Source organism: Galeopterus variegatus, unplaced genomic scaffold, assembly GCF_000696425.1.
Source record: "Galeopterus variegatus unplaced genomic scaffold, G_variegatus-3.0.2 Scaffold2297, whole genome shotgun sequence".
Taxonomy (NCBI): Eukaryota; Metazoa; Chordata; class Mammalia; order Dermoptera; family Cynocephalidae; genus Galeopterus; species Galeopterus variegatus.
The window spans coordinates 58,372-77,653 of NW_007728408.1; the positions used below are offsets into that span (position 1 = coordinate 58,372).

Consider the following 19,282-nt stretch of genomic DNA (forward strand, 5'->3'; position numbering starts at 1 on the left):
GATTTCTTGAGATTTGGAGCTGGTTTCTAGTTCTGTATAAACAATTGCAAAGAACCCTCTGGAAATCCTGAACTTCTGCCTTAGAAACAACTTAATGAGAGAAGGGGCTGAACCTTCTAGAATTTCTTTTTCTCTTCCCCTCATCTAAGTATTTTCCACTTGCCATTCTAACTATATGTTTTCGATTTTTTATTTTCTAAATCTTTCCATTAACCCTAAAATTTTACAGAAATGAGTATTTATAACATTACACAGCCCTATAGAAATATTTAGAAACAGTATAGATTCCTTGAAAAAAAAATGTGCTTTTTTTTGGGAAGACTTACTGGTTGAAAGGTTTCATTAGTTCTTGTCATTGTATTCTATTTGAATGGGAAATCTCTATATCAGAAAATTAACTTTTCATGTTTGAACTGTCCTTATTTTAGGATTGGATGGAACGCTGGGTTGATGAAGCATTTTGGAGCTTCCTTTTTTCACTTATCCTTCTTGTAATAATGTTTCTGTGGAGACCATCGGCAAACAATCAGAGGTACCTAACAGGAAAATTCAAGGTGGCGAGCATTTGTTGATCACCTTCTATAGTGTCAAAAGCACATTTATAGTTTTATATCACTGTGGGAAGTGATCCTTGCTTTTAAGTAATATGCCGTCAAGTAGGGAGGCAAACATAACAAATGCAGGACAGTGAAATTAGAAGCGCATAAACGAGTCCAGGGTAAGATGGAAGAGGGATGAGGCAGACTCCGTGAAAAGGCAGCATTTATGTTATACTCTGAGCAAGAGGAGTAGTACAGCGAAAGACTGAGCTGGGAAAAAATACGTTTTCTGGAGTAGTAGAGATGTGGTAGACCTTGGGGGTCAGTGAGGCATGCAGTTGGGTTAGTACTACTTATAGTGGAGGGAGATAAAGCTGGAAAGAAGCGGTGGGACCAAAATGGTAAAGGGTTTGAATGCCAAGTTCACAAAGCTGTACTTTACACCGTGTGATGGGAAGCCCCACCTTCTCTTGCCTCATCCCTCTTCATCAAGTTAATAGGAAAAAATGGAAAAGCATATACCAGTATGTGGGTTTTTCTGTCCATTTTAAAAATTATAAAATAATAATAATACATACATAAATACCCTGTTCTGTACCTTCCTGTTTAAAATGTATCTTTCCATACCATCATGTATAGATATGCCACCTTGTATTCAATGGGTTTATGGCCTTCCATAATATGGATGTAGCAATTTATTTAAGCAATCCCCAATTATTAGACATTTTGTTTCTAGATTTTTGCTGTTATCAACAATACTTTCTGAGTGCTGTTGGACATCTATCTTGGCAAACTTTTATTTGTGTAATGTAGGGTAAATGCATCTTTACTTTGATAGATATCAATTGCCAGAAGACCTCCTAAAAAGTTGTCTGGATTCACACTTCATCAGCACTATTTTTGAGAGGAGGGTGTGTGATCTTATCACATAGTAAATGTGGCTCAGTCAGTGGGCTTTATTTTCACCAATCAGATTAGCAACTTCATGTTCATTAGGGGTTGTATTAGTCCGTTTCTGTTGCTTATAACAAATACACAGAACTGTTTGATTTATAAAGAAAACAAAATTTATTGCTTACAGTTTCTGAGGCTGGGAAGTCTAAAGTCCATCTGGTGGTAGCAACAGCGAAGTCTAAAGTCCATCTGGTGGTAGCAACAGCGACCCAGGGGTCTCACATTGCAAGATGGTGGAAGCAGAGAGAGCAGAGAGAGAGAGACAGATAGATTCTCCTTTTCTTTTAAAGCCCTCAGAACCATACACCTGATCACCATTTTTAATACATTCACTACTGCATGATCCTACAATCCAATCATCTCTTGAAGGCTCCACCTTTCAATTACCATAATAGGATTTCCCACCCTCTTAACAGTCACAGTGGGGGCCAAGTTTCTAATACATAAAACTTGGGGGACACAATTCAAGCTTCAGTGAGTTTTGGGGGGGCAAAATTCAATCCTCTACAGGGGATAAGCTAGAAAGTGGTGGGCAGGGAGGTAAACCTGACATGGAGAAAGAACAGCAGAAAGTTCCCTTTCTTGAATGTTATATATTGCAAGGTTGCAATTGTTGCAAAATTGCTTTCCGAAAAGATTTTATCCATTTATGCTTTTTCCAACAGGGTTTGAGAACTCTAGTTTCACAGTGTCTTCACAATAATCTTAGCTAATTTGAGGGTAAAAAAATTTCATTGTTTTAATTTATAAGAAACCTTTATGATGTAGGTTATGTTTTGTATACAGTGATTCTTAGATGTAAACTGAAAGTTGAACAGATTTAAACATGCTATTAAAACTACTCCTTTTTGATATAGATATGCCTTCATGCCCTTAATAGATGATTCTGATGATGAAATTGAAGAATTCATGGTAACATCTGAAAATTTAAGTGAGTTGTATGTTATCTTTTTAATGACCATTGTTCAGGTTGTAACAGAGAAATCTTGTACCTTTACCTGTGATGGAAGGTCACATACGTTGTTTCAAATTTTTCCTATAAAATATTTTTAAAACTTTATCTACAGAAACCTCTATTATGATGGACAGTAACAAAAAGAAAAGTCAGTGATGAAATTTTTAAGACTGTTGACGTAGTTTGAGCTTTTGTTACTCATTTGCTATTAAAGTACTGAAGTAGGTACACTGTTTTTCACAAGAACAGGTTGGTATATATTGTGCTTAGCACCTGATTATGGTTCATCTCCTTAATGATCTTAAGTTCCTTCGAGTTGCCTCTTGCTCTTTTAAAAGTATGCATATCTGTAATTTCCTGGTCATGCCCAAAGCATTTCTGATTATAGTTTTAGTGCTATTTTAATTCTTTGTATTAATTTCTACATATCATTTTATCATTTTATTAATTTTACCATAATCTAATTAATCACTTATTAAGGCAACATTATGAGTAACTCAGATGTCTTCAGTGTCCCCACTTCCTTTTACCTCTTTTCATCTTACTGTCACCTACAACTAATTCTTTCATGTTTTTCTGACTCTCCTTTTAAAGGTCTTATTCACAGTTAAGATATTAATATTCAGTGTGTTAAGGTTCTGGCTTCCAGTAATGATGAGGTGAACTGTATGGGAATGACCTTCCTGCTGGTATTTAGTACAGACTCTGGACAGAATGTTGGGGGAGAAACAAAAATGTGTGAAGGCACTGGGGAGCAAGAGAAAAGCAGACAGAGACTGGAAGGTATTTGTTGAAAGAAGGGAACCTTACTCTTCATAAGTTCCACATTGACAGAGCTTTTGTCCTGAGTGCATTCTCAGCCGGTGTGACAGTGCAGTGGCTGGAGCTCAGGAGACAGGTGCAGTCTTACTGATGTAAGGAAAAGGAGGGTGGGGTTTGGGGCTGTAAGAATGCCTGGAAATCAAGGGGAGAAATCCAGAAAGGAGAGAGCCACAAAGGGGGAAACTCCAGAATCTATAAAGTCTCTTAAATCTTAACTGATGCCTTAGCTGGGCATATGCAAAGTGAGACTCCAAGAGTGCCAGGGGGGAAACAATAACCATTAGGCTAAAAAGCAGAACAGAGATTTCAGCAGCTGCCCACTGCCAAGTTTGGAGTTCAAGTCTCAGCAAGTTAAAAGGGTTTGGGCTTTCCATTGAAACCCCAGAAGGGCCACTCCTTAGAAGGGAAGACCATATTCTAGGACCACTGGGATTCACCCTAGAACTAAAGCTAAGCTACAAACCCACCTTAATAAAATTTTAGTGAATTGATAAAAAATTGTCATTTATCCATACAGCGGAATACAGTTCAGTAATAAGTTATCAATTTGTTGGTTTTAAAAAACAACTATGACATGAATAAATCTCAAAATTTTTATGTTGCATAGAAGTAGCCAAATCCAAAAGAATATAAAGTCCATAGATTATGGTTCTATATGAAGTTCTAGAACAGACAAAACAAGCTGTGATTGTCTGAATCAGAACAGTGGTTGCTTCTGGTATGGTGGAGATTGACTGGAAAGAAACTTGAAGAACCTTCTGTGGTGATGCAAATGTTAAATGTCTCGATTGAGATGGTAGTTACATAAGTGTATGTTCGTCAAATCTCTTCAGGCTATACACTTACTATCTGGATATTTTATTATGTATAAGTATACTTCTATTTTTTAAAGTATCAGTATGTTGCCCCTCTAAGAGAGATGTTTGGATTTCATATTCCCCATAGAAATACTTTTAGATTGAGGAAGCTCGTTTTGGTTCATTATATCAGCTTATGCTGTTTATCTCATCATAATGTACCTATTGCCCTAGTTTATGGAGAAGCAATGTTTGCAAATTATTGTAGTAACAGAATCATTACTTACTAGGCACAGGTCATATGTCAGGCCCTTTATATGCACTAATGTGTTTGGTGCTCACCAGAATTCTATGAGGTAGACACTGTTATTATCCCCATTTTATAGTTAGAAACACTGAGTCACAGAAAGTTCATTGCTTTGCTTATGATTATATCAATAGAGCCAGAATTCCAAGTGAGGCAGTCTAGTTCCAGGATCTAAGTTCTTAACCTCTACTCCACGGAGATTGCCCACATAAAGAAGAGCCTTGGTCAAGTATGAAGAAAATCTTTTTCTTCCCTCTCTTATTTGTACTATAAACACATTCCAGGGCCGAGCCCGTGGCTCACTCGGGAGAGCGTGGCGCTGGGAGCGCAGTGGCGCTCCCGCTGCAGGTTCGGATCCTATATAGAGATGGCCGGTGCGCTCACTGGCTGAGCGTGGTGTGGGCGACACCACGCCGGGGGTTGCGATCCCCTTACCGGTCACGAAAACGGCAAAAAAAAAAAAAAATTCCAACAATTTAAACATCAGGGATATAAAAGCATACCCAAAGATGTGTTTTATCCTTGAGTGCAGCATGATACTATCAATCCTATAGGTTTTTAAATCCTAAACTTTAAAATGTATTGAAACTAAGGAAATACGTATGTATGTGTGTTTGTTTAAACTCCTTTAAAACTAGGATTCAGGGCCGGCCCGGTGGCGCACTGGAGAAGTGCGCCGCTTGGGAGTGTGGCGGCGCTCCCACCGAGGGTTCAGATCCCATGTGGAGACCGGTTCCCGCTCACTGGCTGAGTGCGGTGCGGGCGCAACACCAAGGGTTGCGATCCCGTTGCCGGTCCCCGGTACGGGCGCGACACTGAGGGTTGCGATCCCGTTACCAGTCAGTAAAAAAGACAAAAAGGGAAAAAAAAAAAAAAAAAAAACTAGGATTCAAACTAGCAACTTGAAAACCTGTTTGTTCTGACAAACAATTGTCAAAATCTATTAACTTTTTCCATACCTCTTCCCTACATTTCTGAAGTTTTCACTATTAACTCTCCTTTACAAAAAAAGAGATTTTTTCCTTATTGAGTTATTAAATGTGAGGCTCTAAAGGAAAATATTTTATAATTTTATATATCTCTGTGTTTCTCATTGTAGCTGAAGGAATAAAATTAAGAGTCTCAAAAACGGTTTCCAATGGAACAGCTAAACCTGCTACTTCTGATAATTTTGTGAGTATAATATGTATTCAATAGAATTTCTGTCTTTAATATTTTCGAAATCTATATAAGTATCTATTCATTGACTGTCAGGAGGACAGTATTTCCTAAGGTTTCTTGTTATACCAAGCAGTTATACTAGTTAAGTCCCATAACAGTAATATCTTTGTTGTAGATACTTACTTCTCAGCTTCTGTTCTTGGACCATCAGCATGAACATTGTCTGGGAACTTGTCAGAAATGCAGAATCTCAGGCTTACCCCAGACATTACTGAATCTGAATCTGCTTTATTAAAACATTCCATAGATAATGCCTGTGCACATTAAAGATTGAAAAGCTTTGTTATACTAAAAGCTTGTGTTAACCTTTCAGCATATTAAAGTGATTATTATTTTTGGTGGGGGGTAAGGGGAGGCTGGCCAGAATGGGGATCTGAATTAAAGTGATTTTTGAAGCCATTTTAAATAACCTTTGTTATCTGTTGGGAAAAGGACTTTATGTCTTACCTGTGCAGTTACCAAAATTAACAAAATTTATTTTGAACCATGGAAACTTGAATAAAATAGTATAATATTGGGCAGAGATGAATTTTAGAATATTTTATGCATATTATTTATGCATGAAAATAATTGTGAAGATAATGAAGCAAAATGGAAATGCCTATCATACAGTTCTATACTTTGCTTCTTACAATTACATCTGCTATGATTAATTCTATATAAAAATGTATGTATGCATACATGTTCTGACAGGACAGATGATATATGAAAACATTTTTATTTGTTGGATTTGGCAAATTCTCTAATTTTTATTTCTGGTAATGTGTTTCTTTAAAATGTGTTCTTTGAGTAGTTTTATGGTAATTTAACTAAACTTTTAAAAAATTAAAACAGTTTTAATTGTCTGGTGTTAGAGCTATTACATTTGTTAGGTATTTTCCTCTTATATAATGGATATATCAGTTTATTTCAAAGCTCAGAATATGCAGACATATCAGGGGAATATTTTTTCATTTCTCTAATAAATTAAGTGTAGTCAGCTCTTGATTAGAAGTTGGGGGCTTTACTTCTCATTGACTTATTTCTACTTGAGATCCACTCAGAGAATTGAGGATTCTATTATTACTGACTTAGTTGTTTTGTCTCTCTCTAGGTAAGCAAATTGTAACTAATACTAGAACCAGACCATTCTGTATAGTCAGGTAGACAACAAAGAAAAATTTTGATTTATTTTACACTGTAATCCAAAATATTCACTATGCATTTTATTTTTCCTACTTTCAGTGAAATAACTTATAAGCAAGTTTCTGTTTAAAAAAATAGATATATGCATTTTTTTCTATACGCCCCAGCTGACCAGCTTTCCTTTTCTTGTCTTCTGTAGAGAGTTGTGCACAAATATGAGTGATACAAATAAGTAGACTTTTCTAAAGTTAGAATATTTGTATCATCATCTTTTTCTCTTAAAAAATTATAAACTTGTGATATAAAGACTTGAACAAATTAGGAGGCATAGTGAGTGTGGGGGAGCAAACAATACAACTCAATATTCTTGCTATTTTCTATCTTATATATCAACTCTTAGTTTTTAACTGTAGTTTCTCAGGACAAAAATAACACCTATGCATCTAGCTAAAACTAAGAATAAGTGCACAAAGCTGAAATCCAATTTTTGTTTGCCTGTTTAAGGACACTGGCATCATTTCGGCATGGCATAAATGCCAACTTCTTAGGACATATGTAGAATCTAAAAGAAATGTTAGGCATTTGAATTTAAATACTTAAAATTTTGCATGCATTCTGTTTTAAAAAACTGTTTTCAGGTGCTATTAAGCAAATGCTGAATATAAATATTTATTTCTACAGGATGAAGATTTGAAGTGGGTTGAAGAAAATATTCCCTCTTCATTCACAGATGTGTAAATATTCTCTGTTAAAAGTTTGAGTCTAAAATTTAAGCTGTAAAGGGGTAGTTGTCATTCTTTGGCTTTGTCTTGTGTTTTTCAAACCTCACACCTCCATGCGTTTTTGTAGACTCTATCCCTACTGAATGACTAGTTTAGTTCTTATGGAACTGCAAAGAAAATGAAGACCTGGCTAGCTCTCCTTTGCCTTTCTGTTTCTCTGTACAACTGTTTTAACACCAGTGGCCTATAACCACCTGTATTAGTCCATTTTTGTGTTGCTATAGCAAAACAGCTGAGACTGGGTAATTTATAACAAAAAGAGGTTTATTTAGCTCACGATTCTGGGACTGCTGCATCCAGCATGGGCCTCAGGCTGTTTCTACTCATGGAGGAAAGCGGTGGGTGCAAGATCACATGGCAAGAAGCAGGAGAGACAGAGGGTGGGAGGTGCCAGTGTCCTTTAAACAACCAGCTCTCACAGGAACTAATAGAGTGAAAACTCACTACCCTCCTCCCCAAAGGGTGTTATTTATTCATGAGGGATCCTGCCCCCCATGACCCAGACCACTCCCAACATTGCCAAGTTGAGGATCAGATTTCAGTATGAGCTTTGGAGGGGACTACGTATCTAAACTCTATCAACAACTCTAACTTTTTCTGATCTGCAGTTACCAAGATCAGGATCATTTTACTTTGTTTTAATTCCCTGTTACGGAAAACCTCAAACATATGGAAAACATTTTTTTAAAAACATAATCACAATACTATGTATTGTGAAGAAGCTTTTGGAGGAAAAACATGACATAGGAAAAACAGAGTGTATAGGAATCTTCTTTGGGAACTTTGAGCTATTCAGGTTCATCTTTATCTCTGTCCTGTTCTATACAAGAATTCCAGATAGCTGTTTCCACTCTTTTTAGAGTCAGAATAGCCACCTCCTTGTTATAACATTTTCACATATTCTTTTCTTTCCCTGCCCCCATCTGGTTCCTTTTAGATGGTTTCTGTCTAGTATGCTATTCCTATTACCTGAAGAATTTCCTTTACATTTCTTGCAGTGCAGGTTTGCTGGTAATAACTGTCAGATTTGTGTTTGTCTAAAGAAGTCTTTGTTTCACCTCTTTTGAAAGATACTTTTGCCGGGTGTAGAACTCTTGGTTGACATTTTTTTTTTTTCAGTCTTTCAGAGATAGTCACTTGAATGTTTTCTGACTTTCATATTTTCAGAAAGAAGGTAGCTTTTGTTCTTCAGTTTGTTCCTCCATATGTAATGTGGGTTTTGTATGGTTGGTTTTTTTTTTTTTTTTTTTTTTTTGGTCTACCTTCAAGATTTTCTCTTTATCTTTTGTTTTCATCACTATGAATGTGATGATTATAGGGGCATGTGTGTGTACACATATATTTTCATTTCTCTGGGCTATTTACCTAGAAGTGGGATTGCCAGATCATATGGTAACACTATGTTTATTTAGCATTTTGAGGAAATGTCAAGCTCTTTTCCATAGCAGCTGCATTATTTTATAGTCCTCTCAGCAGTGAGGGTTCCGATTTCTCCACATCGTTGTCAACACTTGTTATTATCTGCCTTTTTGATTTTAGCCCTCTTAGTGGCTGTGAACTGAGATCTCTTTGTGTTTTTGAGTAACTGGAATTTGAACTGTCTTGTTGGGGGACTGGTGTCATTTAGCTAAACTGTGGTAACTGAAATTCATGCATTTCAGATCCGAGCAAAGTGAGAGCTGTCTATACATTACGAAGCTAACAATTATAATTTTTCTTCTAGTAGTCAGAAAAGGAAAGTATGTGTGTATATATTCTTTTAAGTTTACCCATAGCAAATAGTATTTACTACTACTTCTTTCCTCCCTGTATATCTAAGCTAAGACCTTCCTCCTATAGGTATTTCTTTAGTATTTCTTGTAGCATAGGTCTGCTAGCAACAAACTCTGTCAATTTTATTTATGTGAAAATGTATTTATTTTGCCTTCCTTGCTAAGGAATAGTTTTGCTGGATATAGAAATCTTGCTTGACTTTTGGTTGTGCACCTCCAGTATATCCTTCCAATATATTCTGGCTTCTGTTGTTTTTGAGGAGAAATTAGTCATTAATTGTATTTTTGTTCTTGTGTGTTTAATGTGTCTTTTATCTTTTGCTGCTTTTTAGATTTTATATATATATAAATTATATTTGGTTTTCTGCAGTGTGTCTATTAAGTGTCTAGGTTTGGTTTTCTTTTTGTATATTTTTGGGATTTTTTGAGCTGCCCAGATCCATATGACTTGGTCATTTTCAGTTGGTTTCAGCTACTTATTTCTGTCCAGGTTTTATAAATGTTTTTGTGGAAGGAGTCATCTGACCTCTGTACTTTTTACCTCCTGTCTTTTATTTCAGTCATTTTATCAATCATCCTTTTTACTTCTTTCTTTTATTCTCCCTTAGGTTAAGTACCTTGTAATTTTTTTTCTTAATTACCAGGATTTTTGTCTTTTTCTTTAATTATTTTCTTGAGTTTTTGAGTTTTTTTTTCTACATTATTTTATTTAATATGGAATATTGTGTTACAGCTGTAGCTATCTTCTATTGTAAAATGTTTTGATTTTCATTTTCTTTTGTTTTTTCCTGCCCCATTATATGGAATTGATTTTACTTATTTTTTCCATTTCTAGGCATTTTGTGATGAGGGTTCCTAGCTTGAGTGCTTTCTTCCATCAGTTTGCATGAATTGTAGTTTCTTTTATGGATGATGTTCATTGGATGGAGGAGTGTGGAGGGGGAGAAGGTGGTGTTGTCTTGTTTGTTTTTTTTATTTCTTCAGGATTCTTAATTTTCCCTTTTTACTTCCTTCTTTTTATTCACTGCACTATCACATCTCCAAGGAATACTACTCTATGTATAAGATTCTCCCCTGGGAACAGTGATTGTTCGGGCTGCTACTTTTGGTTCTGCTCATTTAAGACCCTTATCTGTAGCAGGTCCTGTGAACTGCCAAGTCACAGGCATTTATTCAGTATGTGGTATTTAGTACTTAGTGTTGGACTTTTTTTTTTACAGGGGTTGATTTTGTCTGTACCTCGTCTGAGTCCCTTTACTATTTTTTATACAATCTCTCAAGCTTCTTTTCCCCACTCTGTACCCATGAGCTTGCAGAGACAATAGGAAATCTGTTGGAATTTGGTATTTATTTCTGTACTTACATGTAATTTCTAGTTTGTCGTGGTTTTCTGGTAATGCTGAAGACATGGGTTGTGTGTGGTTTTGTTTGCAATCCTTAGTGATTTTATGGTTTTGAGTAAGAGTGTGTGGAGAGATTCGGATTGGGTGACCACCATTATTTTCCGTATTTGGAAACTCATAGCTAAGTATTTTAGAAGAGAATGATCTAAACAGATTCACCCACTAGGTGCTGCCACTTCTTCATGGAACACAATGAGGCTTCTGGGTAGTTCTCTTATGTGGGAAAAAGCCATCATCCTGTACTCTTTCCTTCTGTCAATAGAAACATCTTGGTTACAAAAATTCCTTTGGAATATAGAAAAATATAATACAAAATAATTTCTAAAATTTTAGGTTCTAAGGAACCGTTACGTGTTCACTTCTGAAAACTTTAACATGAGAAATTTAGCACAATGCTATCCAAAATTAATGTATAATTTACATAGCAACTTTAGTATTTAGACTTCATTCATGGAGAAAAACCTTTTTAATACATCCATGGAATTTTCCTCATCTCTGATAAGCCATAAAGCTCAGGTTAGCATAGCTCACCTCCCTCTTTAAGGCACTGAATAGGTCTTAATAAGATTTAAGTAGTCATCAACCTCATGGAAGGAACCGTTGTTGGTATGCTAGTGTGTATCTCTAAACAAGGTGCTAAGCACCCAACAGACTGTCTCCTGAGCCTCTAAGGTTCATCTTTCCCCTAACACAGGCTTCTCCCCTGGATTTTCCTTAATTGTATTGTTCCAAACAATCTGCCTTGGCTCCTTTCTCACATCTGGTTAGTCTCCCAGTTTTCTTTCTTCTGCCTTCACCATGTGCTGTAATGTAAGTAGCATCCTCTGGAGTTGTGCACTGATAGAATTTTCATGTAACTTTGGCACATAGACTTTTCCGTCAGGCTCTCCCCTTCAAAGCTCTATCGCACATTGAGGCTAGAATAAACTTAGTGAACATTTTTATACATTTGTCTTTTCTTTTTGTCCATGTTATCTTTCCTGAGCAGTGGTTATGTTGTATAACTCTCTCTTGTACTCGTCACTGATAGACATCGAGGCAGTGGTAATGGTGACACAGTAGTTAAACAAATGTTTGATTCTATAAATATCACTTTTCATAACGTGTTTACTCATCCCTCTTAAGTACTCACAAAAGCACATGACATGTGGGTTTGCTAATTAGATGGTAGATCACCATTTAGATACTTGTCCAACTAGTCAAAGTAAAATATAGGGATTCAAAAATAAATATGTGGTTGGATGTCAGTTGTGTTTGGAATTATTCACGTATATGTTTTTAGTCATTGATAGTCCTCCAACATATTAGGCTCGAGGATTGCTCATCTTGCTTTGTTTTTGTTGTTTCCATTTTGAAATTATAATTAAATATTTCAGTTAACTTTTAACTGAACACTTTTTCAAGCAATACACATTCTGGGAAGTGCACAAATCCTAAGCATATAGCTCAGTAAATTTTAAAATAAGCACATTTGTGTAATCAGCACCTAGATAAAAAAAAATAAAATATTGCATAGTTCCCTAAAAACCCTATTTCCCTCCCAAATCAGGAGCCCACTTTCCCAGAGATCCTGTTGTGCTGACATCGATAGCTGTTGATTTCTTGTGTCAGCTTTTAAACTTTTATCCTTCAGTAGATCATCCATTTTCTTTGCTGTATAGTATTCCATTTATGAATATACCACAGTTTACCCAGTTGGGTTATTAGAGCCCACTTTCCCAGAGATCCTGTTGTGCTGACATCGATAGCTGTTGATTTCTTGTGTCAGTTTTTAAAATTTTATCCTTCAGTAGATCATCCATTTTCTTTGCTGTATAGTATTCCATTTATGAATATACCACAGTTTACCCAGTTGGGTTATTTTCAGTGGAGGGCTGTTGAGAACAGTGATGCTGTGAAAATTCTCCATGTCTACTGGTGAGCCTAGGCATTCCCTTCTCTGAGCTGTTTGTCTAGGAGTGAGATGTTGTGGGCCATGGTGTACAGCTGCATTTGGCTTTCATGGATACACTGGCCTTACTTTTAATAACATTGTCACTTTTTTTTCCTTTTATTTCAGAGCTCTTCCAGTGTTAGTGGATTCAGATGAGGTAAAATATATTTTTGCTTATTTTCTGGAAGCTGATATTTTCACAAAGTAGAAATGTATTTCAGGAAGAAATTCTGAAAGTTACTTTTTAAAATGATTACAAATTGAGCAAATGGAAAGACACTATGAACTGATTTGTAGATAAAGTTTAAAGAATTCGTGGGTGAAGTCCTCCCTTCAAAGAGGAGCAAGATAAGCGCTTATTGGTGTGAAAGAAGGGATGGACTGTTTTATGAGATTTTGATTCTATGATTTTTGAAGATCTTGTATATAGATAAGAGTTTAGAAGATTTTAAGATTGCAGTTTATCTAAATTAATCTCTGATACTTGTAGATATTTTGCTGGAGTACTAAATAAAATTTCTATCTTATTTACTAAGTAGGACATTAAAATAGAGGATGTAGATTTAGGGAAGTTTTGGGGGGAAAATTAGTTGTGCATTCGCTGGACATTGAATGGTGGCCCAAGGCAGGAAGAAGTCTGAAGTATAAGAGTAAAATAGTGTCTGCATGGAACGTTAGCTCGTACAAAGGAAGGACAGAGGGAAGTTAGTGGTGGCTAAGTAAGCATTTACATGGGGGCTATGGAAGATGGGAGGAGCTCAAGCCACACTCACTGAAAGATAAGGAAATGATTTTGGCATCAGTGCAGGGAAGTTAGTGGTGGCTAAGTAAGCATTTACATGGGGGCTATGGAAGATGGGAGGAGCTCAGTCGCACTCACTGAAAGATAAGGAAATGATTTTGGCATCAGTGCGTTGATTTGCGCATAGCAGGATGGGAAAGTTTGAGAAGGCCTTGCTACAAAACAGTTAAACTTCAAGTTGATTTGCGCATAGCAGGATGGGAAAGTTTGAGAAGGCCTTGCTACAAAACAGTTAAACTTCAAGTTGATTTGCGCATAGCAGGATGGGAAAGTTTGAGAAGGCCTTGCTACAAAACAGTTAAACTTCAACGTTTATAACTCTACAGAAATATGTACTGTAGAATTACTCGTAAAGGCATTTAAAGTACTCATTTGGTAAATAGTTCATTTATAATTTCAAATATACATTAATCCAGTGAAGTGAGACAAATCTCTAGATGAGCTATGCTAAGAAATCCATTTAGCTCCATTTCTGCCTCTCGCTGGAGATTCTGAACTTGACATATTTTCTAGCTAGCAGGAAGTTGAAGTTTTCTGAACTTCTCAGCAGAAAATTGACTATGCGTTATTAGAGAGTGTGGATTATACATGGCTTTTGTTTTCTGTATCTGATACTTCTTGTGTATTACAGGATATACACAGTTCCCCAGAACTGTGGCTATTGAAAAGATTGAATTGTGACTATGGAAGTATTTGAAGATTTTGTTAGGGTTCTGGAAGCAGCATCAACATTCTGACATGTCATCATGATCTTTTTTTATTTTTCCCCAGGAAATCATGACCAGATCTGAAATGGCTGAAAAAATGTTCTCTTCAGAAAAGATAATGTGATTGGAACCCACATCAGTGAAACCGAGTTAATGGTGAAGGACTGTCCTTCATCAAGACTGAAAGAGAGTGTTGTTTTGATATGGCAAAATAAGTTTTTATTGTGTTATCTTGGAAACGAAGGATTTAGGTGGTGGGAGGGTTTTGTAATCCTTTTAGAGCAGACTCTTGAATGTCAGTTTATTGTCCATCGAATGGCCTAGATTTGTAAATAATCTGAGAGAAGTATTATGAAGATACATGCACAAATGCCTCTTTGGTGACACGTGGCAGGCTTGTGGACTTGTCTTCACTTTCTTTTCTCTGGAAAATATGACAATTCCAGATTTAAAAAAAGAATTTAAATAAGCACTCCTACTGTTTTTTCCACTGACCTTTGAGATAGATTATTCTGCTGAAGTGTAGTATATCTGTGTCTCCATCTTTTGGGTTTATATATACTAGGTGCAATAATAATTTTTTTGACTTTCATACTGAGGTGATTTGATATTAAGTAAAACTTGGTTAATGTTGAAACATGGATGTGTTTACATGTTTAATTTTTTCCTTTTTTTTTTTTTTTTTGTCTGCACAAAGCCCTTGTTTGTAAGTACCACCATGCACATCAAATGATGGAATAGGTATTCTCTGAGCTCAGGGGAACACAAGTGCACAGAGAAGGAAGTCTTGATGGTCACTTCCAAAGATTTGCTCTGCCATTGTCCCCTCACTCGTGCTGTGTGTACATGTGCTGCTGCTGAATCTGCTGGGGGCAGGTGGTAGACACCTGGCCACATGGCTCCCCAGAGTACTTCCTACAGGGCAAGCTGGGAGACTCATTACTGGTGAACCTCGCAGAAACTAGAACTGTCTTTTACATAATCTTGGCATATTCCATTTCATAATAAAAATATATATTTCACTGCATGGTCCATCACTTCTAATGTTGTAGTTAGTTTCTTAACTTTCAATCACATTTTATTCCTTATTTTGTTACATTATATATTTGTAATGTATAATTTGAAATCTTTTGTTTTACTATGTTTTTTAAAATGTAGAATGTTCTAAACCTGAAAGGCAGTTGAATGTAGTGTGACAAAAATGTGACTGCTGCTTTCATGACCAAAGATACAGGGCTATGGACATTTAGAATAGTAATTATGGTAATTAAAGTTAGAATCTTGCATGTCTTTTCTTTTTGGCAACTGGCCGGTATGGGGTTCTAAACCCTTGACCTTGGTGTTCCCAGTGCCACAGTCCGGCCAGTGCATTCTTTGAAGGAGTTCTAACCTTGTGAATTGAGAATGACTTCAAAGAATTTTGATTGAGAAATTATTAAATCTTAACCAGTACAAACAATTAATTTAACCAGTACGATTAATGTCTAATTTTTTGTACTGTGAAGACACAAAACGAAATTTTTTCTTTTCTTTCAAAAGCCTACCTTTTTAATTTTTTGTACTGTGAAGACACAAAACGAAATTTTTTCTTTTCTTTCAAAAGCCTACCTTCTGGGGCCGGCCCGGTGGCACACTGCTACAGTGCGCTGCTTGGGAAGTGCAGCGGCGCTCCCGCCAAGGGTTCGGATCCCACATACAGACCGGTTCCCGCTCACTGGCTGAGCGAGGTGCGGGGGCAACACCGAGGGTTGCGATCCCGTTGCCGGTCCCGGTCCGGTACGGGCGTGACACTGAGGGTTGCGATCCGTAGCCGGTCACAAAAAAAGAGACAAAAAGGAAAAAAAAAAAAAAGCCTACCTTCTGAATTTATTTCTTATTTATTCATTTTAGAGAAGTTAGTAAAGAAGATTTATTTCTGATAGTCTCTTGAAAGATATTTGCAAATGTGTTTTCAATAGTGAACATTTGGAAAGTGGACAGTGTGGGCAAACATTACTGAGTAAGGCCTGGTTTTCAAGATGCCATTGCTTTGGGACATCCTTGCTAGGAAAAGAATGTCTCATGTAACAGTTGTGGATTCCATTCCTTACTTCAATTTCTGCTGCAATAATGGGCTCCCTCCCTCCCACCATGTTTCCCAGCCATTTATGTCTATTCTAGTATTGGTGAACTCTGCCCTTAGCCCAGTTGTTTCAGAGCTGGAGGTGACCACTGCCTTCTTGTTTCTAACAGTTTAATCTAATACCCCACTCCCTAAGTTTTGAGGCAATTGACCCCCAGCTCACCATATGGCTCCAGTCAAATTTTGAAATGCAGAATATTGGGCTTGCAGCTAGTAGGGAGCTGCAAATTCAGTGGTGTGGGAGTGGGGAGTTGGTGGTAAGTGTGATAATAAGGGAAATTGCCTCTGACATAACCTCAAAAACACTTTCTACAGCCGGAAGGATAAATGATGTTAGTTGTGTAGCTCAGCTACAGGCTGAAATGCAAACTTTTCTCTTTATGCAGAGAAAGCGGGATTCCTTCCTAACAACCTCATCAAAAATATTGTATCTAGAAGGGCATATGCTATGTCTGTCACTTTCAGTGATAACTATCATCTGTGATGTTTGATGACCTGAATTGAGCATCCCTGTAGAAGACCGTCTCAGCCTCTCATATACACAGGAGAGGGCTCCCTAGAGCCACAGCTTAGTTCAGATGAAGGACACTGGGGAGAAGTTACAGCAGGGCCACTGCATGGCTTGTCATCTCTGATTCTGCACAGAGTTTCTGGAAACTGGTCATCGGGGCCTTTGAGGTGCTCAGATCAGTTTATTTTTAGGATGCTGTCAGGATGGGTCTCTATTAATGAAGGATTCTGAGGATAAGGGTTCAGTTTTATGTGTTTCTAGGTAAAAATGCTTACGTGTTCTTGTAACACAGTTCATGTTAGATTTATATGATGTGTGAAATTTGCTTAAAAGGGAATTTTTATGATTTGAGTTACATGAGTATTTAAATATCTGCTTTAAATGGTAGTTTATTTCAAAATTAAGGAAAAATAGGTGAATATGTGAATATTTTAAGCCTGGAGAGATACGATGTTTCAATACTTTTCCTGTAACGAAAATAATTAAATCTTTCATGTCCTGTTGAAAATACCCATGTTTTGCCCTATATTACAGTACATTATGTTTGCACTACTGTATTATCAAGACTGAAAATATAAAAAAAAGTACGTACAAGGTTGATTTTTTGTATTTTTTAAAATGAGGTTTGAATCTGTTGCATTAGGCTATATAAGACTAGTTTGAATTTGAGAGATTATAAATAACTAATTCTGGTACTTGTGTCTTTGTATGATCAATAGCATGCAATAAGCAATACAAAACACCTGGCCTTATAAGAAAGAAGTTTAATGTATTTGTTAAAGTTCTAAACATCCAATATAAGTGACAAAACTAGATTTTTAAGAAAGTGTAGATTATAATACAGGAGCTCAATACTGCATTAGGAAACTTCTTTAGAACTAGGAAAACATTAATTTATTTGGAGAGAGTTTAGAGGTTTACGAAGTTTTATTTTTCTATTTAAAAAGGTTAAATTGTCCTATAATTTGGAAGAAGTTTCTTTGAATGTAGGACATAACTATTTGAAGGATATTTGTTTGAAAAATTGATGTATTTTTGTGCCTTAATTTTTTTTTTTAAATAAAGTGCTTTCTGAAATTTTGGATGTTTAATTCTTGATTACATCTATTAGTGCTATATAGGACATAAAATTCTTAAAAGAGGAGGTACAGCTAATTAAACATGGAAATGTGCTCAACCTCAGTAGTGATGAAGAAATGCAAAATAAAAGATGGGAAATTAAAAAAAATCAGATCAACCTGAGTTTATGTACTATATTTGTAAAATCCCTTTGCCTATAAAGACTGATGAAATGTGCACACTCATTAGTGATGGTGATGTAATTAGTCCCATCTTTTGAAGAGCAGTTCAACAATGTGTGGATAGCCTTTGAATAATGTCAATTCTGGTGATGTGTTAAAAATGATTTAAAATACAAAATAAGGTTTCTGCACAAAAATGCTTATTACAGCATTAAAGTAGAGATAAAATTAAAGACCAACTTAGGAAGTGAATTACGATTTAACCGTCTATGGAATACTGTAGCCATTTAATTATCATGAAGAATATATAATAAAAATACTTTTTATAAGTGAACACTTATCTATGTAAAAACAAAGTAGAGAGGGTTGAGTGGAAATGGCACTCACGGTTACTGTTGTTGACGTTCAGCTGGGCTGTGAGCACAGCTTGATTCCAACCTTTCAGAAGTTAAGACTTCTGAATTTAAGTTTATTTCTTGCTCATGTGACAGATCTGGAGTAGGTGTAAAGGTGGGGAGGGCCACCCTCATGGGCCTGCCATCCCTTGGGGCCTGTCATTAGCAGTCAACCAGCAGAAAGGGAAAGGACAGCCTGAGAGGTTGGGGGGGTGGTGATGGTGCTTGACCTGCAAGTGGTGACCATCTCTTCTGAGCATCGTGCACTGGCACACTGGTGAAAGCTTAGTCACATGGCCACACCAAGCTGCCAGTCAGCCTGGGAAATGTCAGTAGCCACGTGTCTGCCTACTACTCTAGTTCTGTGGAAGGAGAGGGTAAATTGGGGTGGACAACTAATGCCTCTGCCAGATTATTATTGGGTAATGGACTATGGGAGACTTAACCTCTCTTCTGCCTTTCCATGTTTTCCTAATTTTCTAAGGTAAACATTGAAAAATAAACATGTAAGAAATCACAGTGCCTTAACTAGACTATATGATAACAGAAAGTCTAGAAAGTCTCAGTTAACAAAATCCATTCTGCCATAAGTAGATGGAACATGGAGAATTTTCTTCATGGACATTCTCAAAGCCTTGGGGTGTAGGATGGGGGACAATATGGGTAGTCCCAAAGGAAATACAAGGGCTATTGTAACCGTGGTGACAGCTTAGGGAATGTTGGGAGTTCTTGCAGAGTGCCAGGCTTTGTTATGAGTTTTCTCTCACAGTGGCCAGTGAGGTAGGCACTGTCATTTCCCTTTACAGATAGGAAATTATATAGATATGATTTATGTTTATAGGGCCGAAAACAGAGGGGTTAACCAACTAGCCAAAGTCCACCCTCCCAGCAAAT

The 19,282-nt window shown here is 36.7% G+C and overlaps 1 protein-coding gene across 1 annotated transcript in view; it reads left to right on the plus strand.

Moving 5' to 3' along the window:
- Positions 1–15,146, plus strand: part of TMEM87B (transmembrane protein 87B) — a 62,433-nt gene extending 47,287 nt beyond the window's left edge. The window contains exons 14-19 of the mRNA XM_008581214.1: positions 429–532; positions 2,351–2,424; positions 5,474–5,547; positions 7,402–7,454; positions 12,737–12,767; positions 14,184–15,146. Coding sequence (XP_008579436.1) covers positions 429–532; positions 2,351–2,424; positions 5,474–5,547; positions 7,402–7,454; positions 12,737–12,767; positions 14,184–14,243 — 396 coding nt within the window. The 3' untranslated portion in view covers positions 14,244–15,146. The remainder of the gene's footprint in view (positions 1–428; positions 533–2,350; positions 2,425–5,473; positions 5,548–7,401; positions 7,455–12,736; positions 12,768–14,183) is intronic.
- Positions 15,147–19,282: the final 4,136 nt, after the last annotated feature.